General features: G+C 39.0%; 1 protein-coding gene across 1 annotated transcript in view; it reads right to left on the bottom strand.

Moving 5' to 3' along the window:
- LOC144972028 (uncharacterized) overlaps positions 1-14,383 on the bottom strand; it is a 69,769-nt gene extending 55,386 nt beyond the window's left edge. The window contains exons 1-2 of the mRNA XM_078913117.1: positions 14,283-14,383; positions 9,974-10,159 (exon numbers count right to left, since the gene is read on the bottom strand). Of these exons, the coding sequence (XP_078769243.1) occupies positions 9,974-10,159; positions 14,283-14,373 (277 nt within the window). The 5' untranslated portion in view covers positions 14,374-14,383. The remainder of the gene's footprint in view (positions 1-9,973; positions 10,160-14,282) is intronic.
- Positions 14,384-15,000: the final 617 nt, after the last annotated feature.

The following is a 15,000-nucleotide window of genomic DNA, read 5'->3' as shown; positions in this document are numbered from 1 at the left end:
TGGGATGTGAAACCGGACTATGGGGTTTGGGTACACGAGGAGAATGAATATGACACTGTAGGAAGTGGGCACCAATGGGGATTGAACCTAGGACTAAGAGAGGTAGATACCAGTGGAGAGTGTGTTAAGAAGGGTAATTCTCTTTTTTTAAACCTACCAAAATCGTCGAAAGTTATGGGAAGTGGGAAGCAATGTGGAATGACCCTAGGACTCAGGGAAGTGCCCACCAGTGGGGAGGAAACACGGGGCCGTGAGAGATGGATATCAGTGGAAATTGAAGCCGACTATGCAGAGGAGGAATGAACTTAAGACTATAGGATGTGGACGGCAATGCGGAATTAACCTTGTAACTCAGGGAAGAGCACACCAGTGGAGAGTGAACCAAGGACTCAGGGAAGTGGACACCAGTGAGGAGTGAACCTGGGACTAAGGGAAGGGGATATCAGAAGGAAATGAACCTGGGACAATGGGAGATGGATATCTGTGGGAATTGAAGCCGGGCTATGGGAGTTGTGTACAAGAGGAGAATGAACCTGACTATATAGAAGATGGACACCAATGGGGAATGGACCTGGGACTCAGGGAAGGCATACCAGTGGGGGTGAACCTGGGACATTGGGAAGAGGATATCAGTGGGACATGAACCTGTGACTATGGTAAATGGATACCAGTGGAAATTGAAACCAGACAATGGGATTTTGGTACCAGAGGAGAACAAACTTAACACTATAGGAAGTGGGTGTCACAGTAAAGATTGTTCACATTTATTTTATTAAATTTTTATTTTAGTAAGAACTGAATTCATCTCACTCCAATTATATTTCGGTAGGCTGAGAAAAACTTTACCTTCTAATATTAGATCATCTTTCCTTTAATAGCCTTCCCTCGAATTAATTTCAAATTCGTGAATACTTTTCGTTCTACCTTCTGTCACGTAGCCATTTATAAAAGCTGACCGATCTAATCTTCCTCACTCACTTCTCTCTACAATCTATGCCCGGACGGCCAGCCGCTCCATTCCTCACATTATATATATGTATATATCGAATGTAACGTCGAATATTATGGGAAGTGGGCACTAATGGGGCGTGAACAGGGAAATATTGGGAGAGGATATCAGTGGGAAATGAACTGGGACCCAAATTCCATAGTCCGGCTTAAATTCCCATTGATATCCATCTCTCATAGTCCCAGATTCATTTCCTTTTTATATCCTCTTCCCTTAGTCCCAGGTTCACTCCCCATCGGTATCCACTCCCATGAGTCCCTGGTTCAATCACTCCTGGTGTGCTCTTCCCTGAGTCAATGGTTCATCCCGCATTGCTGTCCACCTCTTATAGTCTCAAGTTCATTCTACTCCTCTGGTACCCAACTCCCATATTCGGCTTCAATTCCCACTGCTATCTATCTCCCACGGTCCCAGGTTCCCTCCCCATTGGTGGGCACTTCCCTGAGTCCCAAGTTCATTACCCATTGGTGCCCACTTCCCATTACATTCGACGATTTCGGTAGGTTTCGAAAAAAAAGAAGTACCCTTCTAGGCTCATTGTTCACCAGTATCTACCTCTCGTTGCCCCAGGTTCAATCACCATTGGTGCCCACTTCTATAGTGTCAGGTTCATTCTCGTCTGGCACCCAAATCCCATAGTTCAATTCCCACTGGTATCCATAACCCATAGATCCAGGTTCACTCCCCACCGATGTACACCTCCTGTGAGTCCCCGGTTCGTTACCCACTGCTGCTTACTTCCCATAACGTTGTCAGATACTGTCTAATTTCGTCGGGTTTCGGTAGGTTTCGTAAAAAAGAAACACCCTCCTCCGCCCATAGTTCCAGGTTCACTCCCCACTCGCGTACACTTCACTAAGCCCCTGTTCACTTCCTACTGCTGCCTACATCCCATAACTAAAGTTACCGAAAAGAATTATTTCAAACAAATAAATATATTCACCGATTGGTGTAAACAAATTCAGCTTGAATTAAATGTTGAAAAAACGAAAGAACAGGTGTTTGGTGTAAAAAATAAAAACGACTTAAAGTGTGTGGCGATCGGTAAAGATGATGTTGAGATAGTTGACTATTTTAAATATTTAGGAATAACCATTGATAGTTCCCTCAATTTCTCTCAACATATTAATATAATATCTAAGAAAGTTGCCCAAAGATTATACATCCTAAGGAAATTGAGAACATTTCAAGTAAGGAAGAAAACTATGTTAAGACTTCTTAACTATGACTCCTTGATTAAAAGTGTAATTGCGTTTGGCTGCACCATATGGTTTGGAGGATGCCGACTTAAAGATAAATCAAAAATTTCAAAATCTATCAAAGAGGCATCAAAAATAATAAACCATCCTCTTGATGGAGTAGAAAGAGAATTCATGGAAAAGCAATAGAAAGGAAAGCATTCTCAATTACCAACAATAAAAAACATATTTTATACCATGAATTTAGTCTTTTACCATCAGGGAGAAGGTTTTGTCAGATTAAATGTAGAACTAACAAGTATAAATCAACGTTCGTTCCATCAGCACTAAAAATTTTGAATATTTCATATGGTACAGAAAAACCAAGGATTGATTCGTTGACTGATTAACTGATTAATTTATTTAATGTAAGATTAACTGACCAATTGATAATGATGATAATTTTTTGGTGTCAAATTGCCACAATCGTAACAAATTGAAAACGAAATGAATATGTTTATGTTGTGTATATCGCACGTGTGAAAGAAAGAGAGGAAGAGAGAGAGAGAGAGAGAGAGAGAGAGAGAGAGAGAGAGAGAGAGAGAGAGAGAGAATGAGAGAGAGAGAAAATAAGTAGGAGTGAAATATCTGTTCAATGTTACAGTTATCGTTTAACGTTATAACAAGTGTAACTAAATGACAAATTGCCATATTTATGGACAATAAAGACCTATTATTATTATTATTATTATTATTAACTCTGTCGGGTTTCGTTGTTTTTCGTCGTGTTTCTACGGGTTTCGTAAAAAAAAAAAAAAAACACTCCAGGAGAGGTGTGGCACAGTCAAACCTCCTCCTTCGACAGACCAATCCGGCAGCATTATTTTGGACCGTTTGCAGCCGCCTGAGGTTAATTTTCGAGACACCAAACAACAGAAAGTATTACTGTAATCCAGCTTTGAAAATAAAAGAGAAACGATAAATTTCTGGTAGCATCCTCAGAAAGGAATTGTCGAATAGATCCATTTTTTTTTCAATTTGACACATCAATGACTGGATCATTGTCCTAATTTAGTGGTCCATTGACAGTTCTGAATCTAAAAATACTCCAAGATTTTTGAAATTGTCAATAATATCTATTGACATCCCTCCCACTTTCAATTTCTTCTCGTTCCAAAATCTTCTGTTCTCAACATACATCACCTCTGTTTTGTCGCCATTCAACCTTAACCTGTTCCTACACATCCAATACCTTAAACCCAGTACGCATTTTCCGCATGTACTTATGACATTTTGTAAGTTTTGATGACATTCATATCCAAACAACTGATTCTTGAAAAACTTGTCCTAAAACAACTTTTAGCCGATAGAGAAGAATATTTAATAGACATTTTCACAAAACTACCTAAATTTTAATGAAAATGTTGCTGCACGAAGCTCGAAGGAAAAAGTAATGATAAGTGTTGAATTATAAGCTTAAATGTATTAGATGAAGACAGATACTGTTGACGTTTCGGGTTTTCCCTTTATCAACAAAACAAAAATGACGAATGATATATGTGAGAAGTGCGTAGTTAGGTAAATAAACAAAAACAATGAAGGGACTGGTCCCATCATTGTTTTTTTTGTTGTTTTTTTTTTGTTATTGTTTTTGTTTATTCAACTTAACTACGTCCTTCACACATATCTCACCTGTCTATTTTTGTTTTATTCATCGTGTTTTGTTCATAAAGGGAAACCCGAATGTCCACAGTAAATGTCTTCGTCTAATAAATTGAAGCTTACAAGTCAACACTTATCGTTATTTTTTCCATAATTCAACATCATGCAGGCTACCTTGCAAAATCTGTCACTTCTTATTTCCAGATTCTGGTTAATGCTCAAGTCGAGTTGTCAATGCATGTAAAGTCGGTGTTTCTTTTTTTACGAAATCCACCGAAGTAATTGGGATTGGTCAGCATTGGGGAGTGAACCTGGGACTATGAGAAGAGGGTTTCAGAGGGAAATGAACCTGTCGGATCTTAACCCCAACTATGGTAGGTGCCTACCAGAGAAGAATGAACCTGAGACCATAGAAGTTGGACACAGACGGGGAATGAACCTGGGACTACGAGGGAGTTGATACTGGTGGATAGTGAAGCCAGGAATATGGGAGGTGGAGCCCAGTGGGGGTGAACCCAAAAGAGTACTTCTTTTTTCCAAAACCTAGCGAAACCATCCAAAGTTATGGGAAGCTGGCAGCAGTGGGGAGCGAACCAGGTATTCGGCAACTGGACACAAGTGGGCAGTGTAACTTGGACAATACATGTAAATACTGAATAGAAGTATCGCGTATTAGCGATAGAACATTTCTAATGTAATTCGTGTAATGTGTAACTCATTCATTTGGAAGGCATACATACATATACAGTAATATATACAGATATACATATATAGATAAAGAGAGTGAATGAAATATTTTGTTATAATAATATGAATTATTATCAATAACATCGAGTCATCGATTTCTGTTATATTAGGTTGTATCTACCTACGGCCAGGCGAAATACAATATTAAGTAATACTCACTACACATACTAGTTTTAAATGGCATTAATTAATAATAACACAATGTCTGACGCTATAAGATGGATATATTTATTCCATACCCCTGTTCACACAAGTTTTTCGCTAAGTAGAATTCCAAGTTCCCACTAGAGGATGTGAGTGATAGGATTGATGAAATGGGAGAGAGAGACTTGACATAGCTGAGTCTTTGTTTATATATAATAATCACTGGAGTAAGGGAATCACAAGAACCAATGATGTTCCAGTATTCGGCAGTGTCAGGGTTTTTACTGGTGGTTTTCTCGAGACCAATCATATTCCGCGTGGTTAGTGTCCGGTAATCTTGTGTAATCCTGATTATGTCTTTTATTATGCCTGTTGACCACGGGCGGTCAACTCCACATGGCTCTACCTCGACTGGGCGTTAATTAATGCAGAGTCAATCTCGTAGCTTTAGCAGACGGCATTTTAATTATACAAAGGGCAATAACAATAAACATATGGGCGACGCTGTGAGAATATGTATTGATTTATTTACAATCCTGGGAAAGTTAAGAAAGATTTGAAATAGATCACTACAGGAATTGAATCCCTACTAAGGTAGGCGGCACAGAGAAGAATGGACCTGAGACTATAAGAGGCGGGCGCCAATGGGGAATGAATCTGGTACTATAAGAGGAGAATGTGGAGAATGAAGCTGGGAGATAGAGACCAGTAGAGATTGGACCCAGAAGGGTACGTCTTTTTTTCAAAACCTAGCGAAACCGTCCAAAGTTATGGGAAGTGGGCTGCAGTGGGGAGCGAACCAGGTACTCGGGGAATTGGACACCAGTGGGGAGTGAAAATTGTTCAATGGGAAGACGATATCAGAGGGAAATGAACTTGGGACTATAGGAGATGGATACCAGTGGGAATAGAATCCCGACCAAGGTAGGTGGCACCAGAGAAGAATTAACTGGAGACTATAAGAGGTGGGCGCCAATGGGGAATGAATCTGGTACTATGAGAGGTAGATAAATATGGAGATTGAAGCTGGGAATCTGGGAGGTAGAGACCAGTAGAGATTTGACCCAGAAGGGTACTCCTTTTTTCGAAACCTAGCAAAACCGTCCAAAGTTATGGGAAGTGGGCAGCAATGGGGAGTGAACCAGGGACTCAGGCAAGTTGACAACAATAGGGAGAGACCCTGGGATTATGGAAAGACGATATCATTAGGAAATAAACATGGGACTATGGGAGATGGATACCAGTGGAAAATGAAACTCGACTATGGTTACTAAAAAAGATGGGCGCAAATGGGGAATGACCCTGGGACCACAAGAAGTAGATACGGGTGGAGTGAAGCTTTGAATATGAGAGGGGAATACCAGTGGGGAGTGAACCCAGAGGGATACGCCTTTTTCCGAAACCTAACGAGACCATCCAAAGTTATGGGAAGTGGGCAACAGTCCCAGGTTCACTTCCCACTGGTGTCAATTTGCATGAGTCCCTGGTTCACTCCCCACTGCTCCTCACTTACCATTACTTTGGTGGTTTCGGCGGGTTCCAGCGGGTTTTGTAAATAAAAAAGTAACCCCATGTAGATTTTCTTTACCAATTAAACGGCACCAAAGCTAGGTTTTCGAGATCACAGCAAATCATTCGCCCATAACTGCAACTATTTGGGTATGTCTTTCTTGGATTTAGGAATCCCAATGGTTTATGTGGTTGATAGAGCTGGATGTTTTTACTGCGGAAGATGGAAAGGGGGGGGGGGGGGCTGCGGTCGAGTGCTTAAGGCTGTGTCCTGAGCAATCTCATCGTCGAACCCTTCCGCCAATGACACTTCCGTTTTATTTTTTCGTGGGCAACATAATTACCCTAAATTTCCTCATGTGGACAACATGAGTGATTCCTTTTCTACATCAGACACGTTTGTTTGGCGGATAATTAATAATATTTCATGTCAATTCAATAACCTTTTTTCGTTTTGTTTTTTGTTTGTTTCTATGCTTTGTTTTGTTTTGTTTTGTTGGAGTTCGTATGGGGGGGGGGGGGCTATTAGTTTGATTTTTATTGGGGAAAACAAAATTTGTAAAGGAAAGAATAAGAAAATTTTCATATTTTGGGATGGTTTTAACCTCGAATTTACATCTTGTCATCTGATTCACCCTGACATAATACCAGACCAAAGAGTGGGTCACCAATGCTTTCATTGAACTGCATAGAACTTTAATGTTGTGACCCTGGTCACAATGACCTAGCACCCATTTTCTCCATTTCGCTCTTGATGGCATTAACATAACATAGCATATGGTATAGGGCAAAATAGGATAGTAGTATCGTTCGGCTACACTTCTATGTTCAAGGTATCAATCCAGGTTCTGAAGTCATCATCACATTTGTTGATGGCTTCAAATCCCCCTTCAAGTTTTGTCTCTGGGCAATCCAGTACGAGGTGGTCTGCATCTTGTGGTGCTGGTTGCACTTTGGGCATGTTGGTGATTCTTGGAGCCCCCATTTGTGCATGTTGGCAGCTGTTCTTGTATGTTTTGACCGTAGTCTATTTGCAGCTACCCAGTATTTTCTTGGTTGATCCTGTAGACCTGGGAGACTTTTACAGGGATCTTCAATTAGTTCCCCTCCTGTTGGTTTATTCCTTTTCCATTCCTCGCACCAGGCTTCTTGCGTGTTGTAGTTTTCTTTCTTTGATAGGTAGAAAGGTGAACGAGATTTTAGTCTTAATGTTGGGGGCGCAGTTTTGTATATGGTTTGCAGAGGAGTTCCACTATCTTCTTCAGCCCTGGATATCCATTTCTGTGTTGCATCCTCTCTTCTCAAGTGGGGTGGTGCTATAGCGCTCATGACTGGCAGCCAGTGTGTTGGAGTTGATTTCAGGCATCCAGTTACTATTCGCATCGAGTCTCTTAGAATCGCATCAACAAGGTTTGTATGGGCAATTCTCGTCCAAACAGGAGCACAATATTCTGCCACACTGTAGAAAAGGACCAGGGTTGATGTTCTGAGAAGAGTTTGCGATGCTCCCCATGTTGTTCCTGCCAGTTTTCTGAGTAGACAATTTCGTTTCCCTATCTTTCTTGCTGTACCCTCAAGATGGGTTCTATAGGTCAGCCGTCTATCCAGTGTCACTCCGAGGTAATTTGGATTTTGATCTGTTGCAGTGTTGTGTCATCAATCTTGATCATCAGTTCTCGTTTTTGATTCCCTGTTGTTAAGATGAAATGCAGTTGCAACTGTTTTTGGCGTATTCATTTTTAAATACCACTTGTCAAAATACTTTTTCATGGCCGTGGTGTCTTTGCTAAGCGTTGTTTCTATATCTTCCCAGTTTCTTGATTGGTATGCTAAGGCCCAGTCATCTGCATATCCTAGTTTTGTGGAAGTTGTTTGAGGCATGTCGCTTATGTAGACGTTAAACAATGCTGGTGCTAAGACTGAGCCTTGTGGTACTCCATTTTTTATTCTTCTGACTTTGTTGGTGTTGCCACCAAGTACCACACGGAAATTTCTAGGTCCTGTCATGTATGAGAGCAGTTTCATGATTTTTCTGCATGGAATTATTTTTGCAAGTTTCTGCATCAGGCCACCAGTCCACACTGTGTCATACGCAGCAGAGAGATCAATAAACACTGTGCCTGTTTTTAATTTCTTTTCAAATCCATTTTCAATTAAGGAGGTGAGGGCAAGGACCTGCTCGGTTGTGCATCTATTTCGTTGAAACCCTGCCTGTTCAATTGGGATTATAGGATTCAAGTAAGGGGTTATTCTTGTTAATATTATTTTTTCTAGTAGTTTGTAGAGGCAACATAGTAGAGAGATGGGTCTTTAGCTAGATGGCTCTGTTGTTGGTTTTCCTGGTTTGAGGATGGCTATAACTCTAGCATGTTTCCATGTTTGTGGGTATCTTCCTTTGTCAAGTATGTCAGACATTACATACGGCAGCCAACCAGTTCTTTGCGTTGTGTCCAAGGTGTTATCATATCTGGATATATGCCATCGATCCCTGCTGCTTTTCCATTCTTCATACTTTTGATACCTTCATGTATTTCTTCGTGACTGATTGGGAAGGTCCACATTGAGCCAGATGATGGGAGAGAGTCGAGAGTTTTTCTGTATTCATTGAGGATATTTCTTTCAAACATCTGATCTGGAACGTGTTGTCCGCGTTGCTTAATTTCTTGTGCCACAGTATCTGCGGACACGAGTGGAGCGGTTTTGGTTCCGTTGTTTTCAGGGTTAAGTTTCCTAATCAGTTGCCAAGCATGTCGACTCGAGTGTCTCATATCCAAGTTTTCTACTATGTCAATCCATCTTTGTCTTCTGTCCTCTTGAAGGGTATTTAATAGTTGTTCTGCTACATCCTGGTCTTGGGTTTTTTCATATTGTTCGAGAAGTTTTTCACTCGCGTCTGACCAGCATGGAGGGCAAAATAGGATAAAATCCCTTGAATAACCTTAATATTAATAGTAATGCCATAAATATATTGATTAAAGATTACAATTATGATACACTGGTAAAGGTAATATTTCAACCTAAATGTACTCATGCAAATGTGGTGTACAAATATATATCTTTAACCGTGACATGCAAAGCACACACACACAGACCCACACACACACACACACACACACAGACCCCCCCCCCACACACACACACACAAACACACACACGCATGTAGAAGATAACCATAATAATATAACAATGCATAATATATACATACAAGACTGAAAGCCCTGTCAACAGTAGTGCAAAAAAGTATTATTCGTCATATATAAATCTCTCATCATATAATTCCCTGTCTACTAACACCGTGACATAATCTATAGATTTTGCATTCTTTGTTTCAAATTTCAAATTGTTCCATTTCTGGGCAATACGAATACCGAACCAGTTTTGTGTTATGTTTGTTTTGCATCTAGAGACAAAAATCTTAAACTTGTCCCCTCTAGTAAAAGTAATATTAGAATATGAAAAAAAAAATCAGAAAAGTCTATCCTGTCCAGACGATGTACCAATCTACAAACCAGACATTATACCAGACTTAACCAGATAATTGTCGTACTCTGGAAACATTCGTATTAAAAAATTGGCCAGAAAACTCGTCCTTCAAAATATCGATCGATTTAAATGTTCTTTACCTTTGCAAAAACACTCAAACATGGGACTTCGCGAAATAATTTCTTTTTATTCGAGTTATTTTCAACAGTACGGCAATTAAAGATGAAAGAAAATTACTTACACTTGAGGAACTCCGTTCGATTATTTTCGGGGATTGTTGTAACAAAGTAAGAACCACTTTTTCGACAAAATTGTTCGGCTTTCGTTGATGAATCATCATTTCCTGGCACCGGTTTAACGCACGTACTCATTGACTCGTCCAACAACCAACTTGAGTCACAAGTTAGGTAGTCACCTGGTTGTAATGCTGATTGTAGACCAAAAAAAAGAATTCATTATAACAAAAGGGTGAACAAAAGGGTGATGTCAAAATAATGGTACCAATCTCCTTGGAGGTGTAAAATCAGTCCTCAGGAGAGCTGGGTACAAATCTTGTGCAGCTACTCTTCTGGTTTCCGAGTGATGGTATCTTAATTTCTCGCCTTAATAAATGCTGGTTGTCAATAAAGATCATCTATCCTCTATTTTACGCCCCTTAATCATCTGAATCTGCTTACACATCCAGCGACTAAAATAGTTATGCCACCTTATGATTCAACATTTAACATATTCATTGTTAGTCCTCCGGAGGACTGGTTACACACTTTCAAGAAGTTTCGAACCGGAAAAGAAGAAGGGTTGACAACACAACTTCTGCTTCCCATTAAAGCAAGTTAAAATGTAGCTATGTGTAAGGCGCATTCAATGCCATTTCTTGAAAATCATTATATCATGTACACATGCATCAGATCGGTGCCGCTAAAAAAATATTAAAAGGTAATTTCAAAAAAAACATTTGCACTCCAAATATTTGATATTGACGGAAATCTGTGATTTTGTTTGCAATAAACTCCTGTCTTTGAACACACTGTTATTTCATTTTATGATCAGTTTTAAAGATAAACTTCAGTTTTTATACATCACTATGTGATAAGAGTTCCCAATCCAACAGCAATGCTTAATCAGGACGAGACATGGACGTCTGTAAGTTCTAGTACTCGGTTTACACATTGAGTATTATTATCTTGTTTTGGTGCACGTCACCAAACATTTTATTCTGTCCTTCACGGATATTATTTCTAATTTTGAGGTTATCTTGTATATTGTGACTTCTTCTGTGCACTATTGTTATGACTACGAATGCTGACTCTATTCAAGCTGGCGAACAGTCGCTTACAGAGGTACTTGTGGCTCTAACAATCGAGTTAGATAAGACTAAACTAGACTAGCTGATTAACCGGCTGCTTCAACGAGTGCCAAGGTCGATGCCGTCACAGATAATGACAATGTCTTTCATGCAGGTCAAGGACCAATAAGCTCTCTTCCCGGCTCCGAAGCCACAGCCTCGGTTTTCATGGATATTCATAGGCATTTTGAATGTGTCAGAGATAGTCTCAATCGAATTTAGCTACCTGCAATAAGCAAAGGCATCGACAGGGTATCAAGTCTCATGTTTTTGAAATTAAATTCATGATTTTGCTACTGACTCGCGGTGTAAGTTTCGTTTGTGATGCGACTGATCGGCTTTAGTGGATGTGCGCTTTTGTAATATTCAGCGTATTTCTTTAGCTTTTCTATAGTTGTAGGTTTTCGCTCTTTAAAGAATGCGACAAGTTCCGGATTGCATGATTGGTACACGAGACTTTTGAGAGTTAAGAAATAGAGTCCGTCAAAATCGCCCTTTTTAACATTTGCAAGTTCTAGCCACCTGTTGAAAAATTGAGTTATGCGATTTAGAAACAAATTAAAATCTGTCCATGCACAGTCCAAATAAACCGTCATACGTCTCAGGTAGATCCGACAGGGTTAGCCATTTCTTATGACTGGTCTGAAGTATGTCAGCCAGCAGATGGTAATTTTCATTTTTTCCTCTCCTAAGCGTTCTAAACCTCCTCCGATACGAGTTGGCCTATATTTCATAGTGACGAAGTAAGGCGGTTTTCAACTCGACGAAGTCGTTTCTTGATCCTGGTGGTAGGTTTTGAAAAAGCAGGTATGCCTCTCTAGTCAGGTGCATATGCGTATAGAGAGTTTTAGGGCATATTTCTCCTCATTCAGTTGGTATTCTTGTGCTACCTCACAGAAACGATCGATAAAGAGGTCGATGTTTCAACTTGTGGCTGAAAATTTTGCATGGGAAAATGCAATGTTGCATCCTGGTATCTCTCCATATTTGGCATAGAACGGCCTTCACTTCCATTATCCGAGGTGTTCGAACCAGTTGTAGCCCTGTGTTCTATGGCTATTTCCAGTTCTTTGGCCTTCATATACTTCTCATGTTGCATATCCTTTTCTCTCAGTTGATCTTTCTCTCTCATTTTCTAGCTCGTTCTCTCTCTCTCTCTCTCTCTCTCTCTCTCTCTCTCTCTCTCTCTCTCTCTCTCTCTCTCTCTCTCTCTCTCTTGATTTCCTTTGCATCGTCTAGTTCCTTCTCTTTTAAGACGTGTGCAATTCTTTCTCGCTGCATCTCTGCTTATTGTTGTTTTTGTAGAAGGTCTAGCTCTCTTTGTGCATACTCTTGTACGAATTGTGCGAGTGCTTCGCCTTGTAGTTGCAATTCCTTACCTATCTGCATGTACTCCTTTCGAATTTTTATTTCAGTTGCCATGTTTGTAGTTATTTGTAACGAAGGTTTGGATTTTTCCTATTGTTATTTACTAATAAATGTGATGCTAACCAATTCAAATTGGTTTTAATGGAGGCAAGGTTGGTGGAACACTGACTATATAGAAGCGCGCAGACAAGAATAAAATAGAGATATGTAGACTGAAAGGAATTGATAATGTTACCAAGCTAGGTATGCTGAGAGTAACTTAAATAATATTATAAAGCGTTGGGTGAGTTGTGGTGAGAGAAAATGCAATGATATATTATGCATAATGAAAATAATAAGTGTCAAAATCAAGATAAGCAAACTGAGAAGTGTGAAGTAAGATAATGGATATGTAAAGGATAATACTATTTATATAAATAAATACTTAAATGTTAGTAAATAGCATTAATATACAATGCAATAGTTCAAAGTGCAATAGATAAATAATGTCGTTTGTGTTGCTTCCAATTAATGTGACTTATTAATTACTTGATTATAATAGTGGATGGAATATTAAAAATTTATATGAGCCCCAAGAAAGAAATAACTTTTTTCAGCTTAATTTTAATAAATGTGAAGGGTCCCATTTCAATTATAAAATGCAAAGAAAATTAATTTATAATTAATATAATTCCGGACGTGAGTCCCAATTTATGTAATGTGGTATTTAAGGTGGAGGTTAAATTTTAAAAGTTAAGAAAATTTATGTAATAATGCTCCAAACTACACGAGCGTTTTACTTAGGTTGTCAGCTCCTACACTCACAGAATCACCCTATCAATTAGAATTAAATTATATAGAGGTCTGCAAATCCTATGATTTCCCCGTTACATATTACATGAAAATATTAAGCAGCAATGATTAGTAGTTGAGATAACTGTCTTAGGATATAACCTTCAAAATACAATAAGTAATGAATAAAACAAGTTCCAGCCCCACTTATAATTGACAATAAAAGGAAGTCAGATTTATTCTGTCTTCAATAGTACGTTACGTACTTACATGTTTTTAATGTGTATTATTCATCATTGGGCCCTAACAAAGGAAAAAAACACAATATGTTTTCATTGTTATGTTTCTTATCTTGGTGGCAGCTGAGGTCCTTAGCCGAACTGGCCATCTCTCAGTTCTTGTTTGTAAGGGTGCTGTTTGAAGCATTGATGGGGTTGGACAGCTCTTCTTATTTCCCTACCATGAAGGGATGGAAATCCCTTATTAATAAATATCACACTGCTGAACAAGATAAAAAGACGTTTGTTCTAAAATATATTGTGTGGAAGAGTGGGTATGGTTGTGAGGTGCCTGTTTTATAAGGTGTGATGTTTGCGTCCTCGTCACTAGGGGATTAATTGCGTGTCAACTGAAAAATGACATATCGATATTTCCACTCGTGACAGACACAACCCTCATTTGAGGTTACCCATGAACGTAATGGAGGAGGAAATATTACGGTTTTGGAAGGGATCACAATGACCGGACGTACCGACCTCCATGTCATAATAAATATAAATTCTTCTGAAGTTACTTTTTCCCTTGAATTGAAAGGACGTCCCTGACTCTTATGTCAGTCATCAGAAGCAGATCTGGCGACCCGCGTCAGCTATGCAGGCTATACAGCCGCATCTCATACTGCCAATGAATATAGAAATTTGCCTTTATGGCATGTTTTGCCATTCTTTAACCAATGCTGTTGCTATTTATTTCAACGTATTTGGAACAGGATTGCGGTCATAGACATAAAAAATAATAGACTGCTCAACAGAGACAACCTTTGAAGCCACAGAAAAACTCTACTCACCTCTGACTTGTCCATTGCGCGAAAGAAAAAAGATAACGATGTAGAGCAAAGCGCTTCTCATGATTTTATCTGAACCCATGACAGACGACATTAAAAATGATAACCAATATTCCTTTGTTCAGTTAATTTAGGTTGATCCAACATCCCATTATCATTATGTAAACATTTTAAAATAAAAATCAATGCGGCAGATGCGTTTTAAGTAAACCTGTGTTTATTTTCACAACAAACCATTAAAATATGTAAAATTAAAACATCGGAATTACGTTAATTTAAAGAACTACCTGATAGGCAAATACGTCATTTGCAAATGAGTACACGTCGGTCACAATCCTAACGTCCAACATTTAATGGCTTTTACAAATTGTTTGGTTCTGTTTTCTATTATAGCATGGTTCCAATTTTTAGTACCTGATATTATAATCCGGTTGATGTCATCGTCCATAAAGCGATGGTTGAAACTTGACCGTAAGTCATTATTTCATTAGCAGTCATTTTGTTAGACAATAAAAAGGAATTTGATGAAAAGTCAAAAGATTGCCATTACATCTACTTTTCTCTTTATTCTTTGAAAAATTCAGTTCCGATAAAAAGTGACATCTTACGGATTGATGACACATTGGGAAACGTGGTCTCTGACTTTCGACCTTAAATAAGTAAAATAAGTAGAAAAGATTCCCTAAATGTTTCCACAATGGGAAATGTTACTTTGGGGTCT

The sequence above is a fragment of the Berghia stephanieae genome, chromosome 4, assembly GCF_034508935.2.
Source record: "Berghia stephanieae isolate SIO BIC M18660-M18661 chromosome 4, UCSD_Bste_1.3, whole genome shotgun sequence".
Lineage (NCBI taxonomy): Eukaryota > Metazoa > Mollusca > Gastropoda > Nudibranchia > Aeolidiidae > Berghia > Berghia stephanieae.
This window is presented reverse-complemented; position numbering and strand designations above follow the sequence as displayed.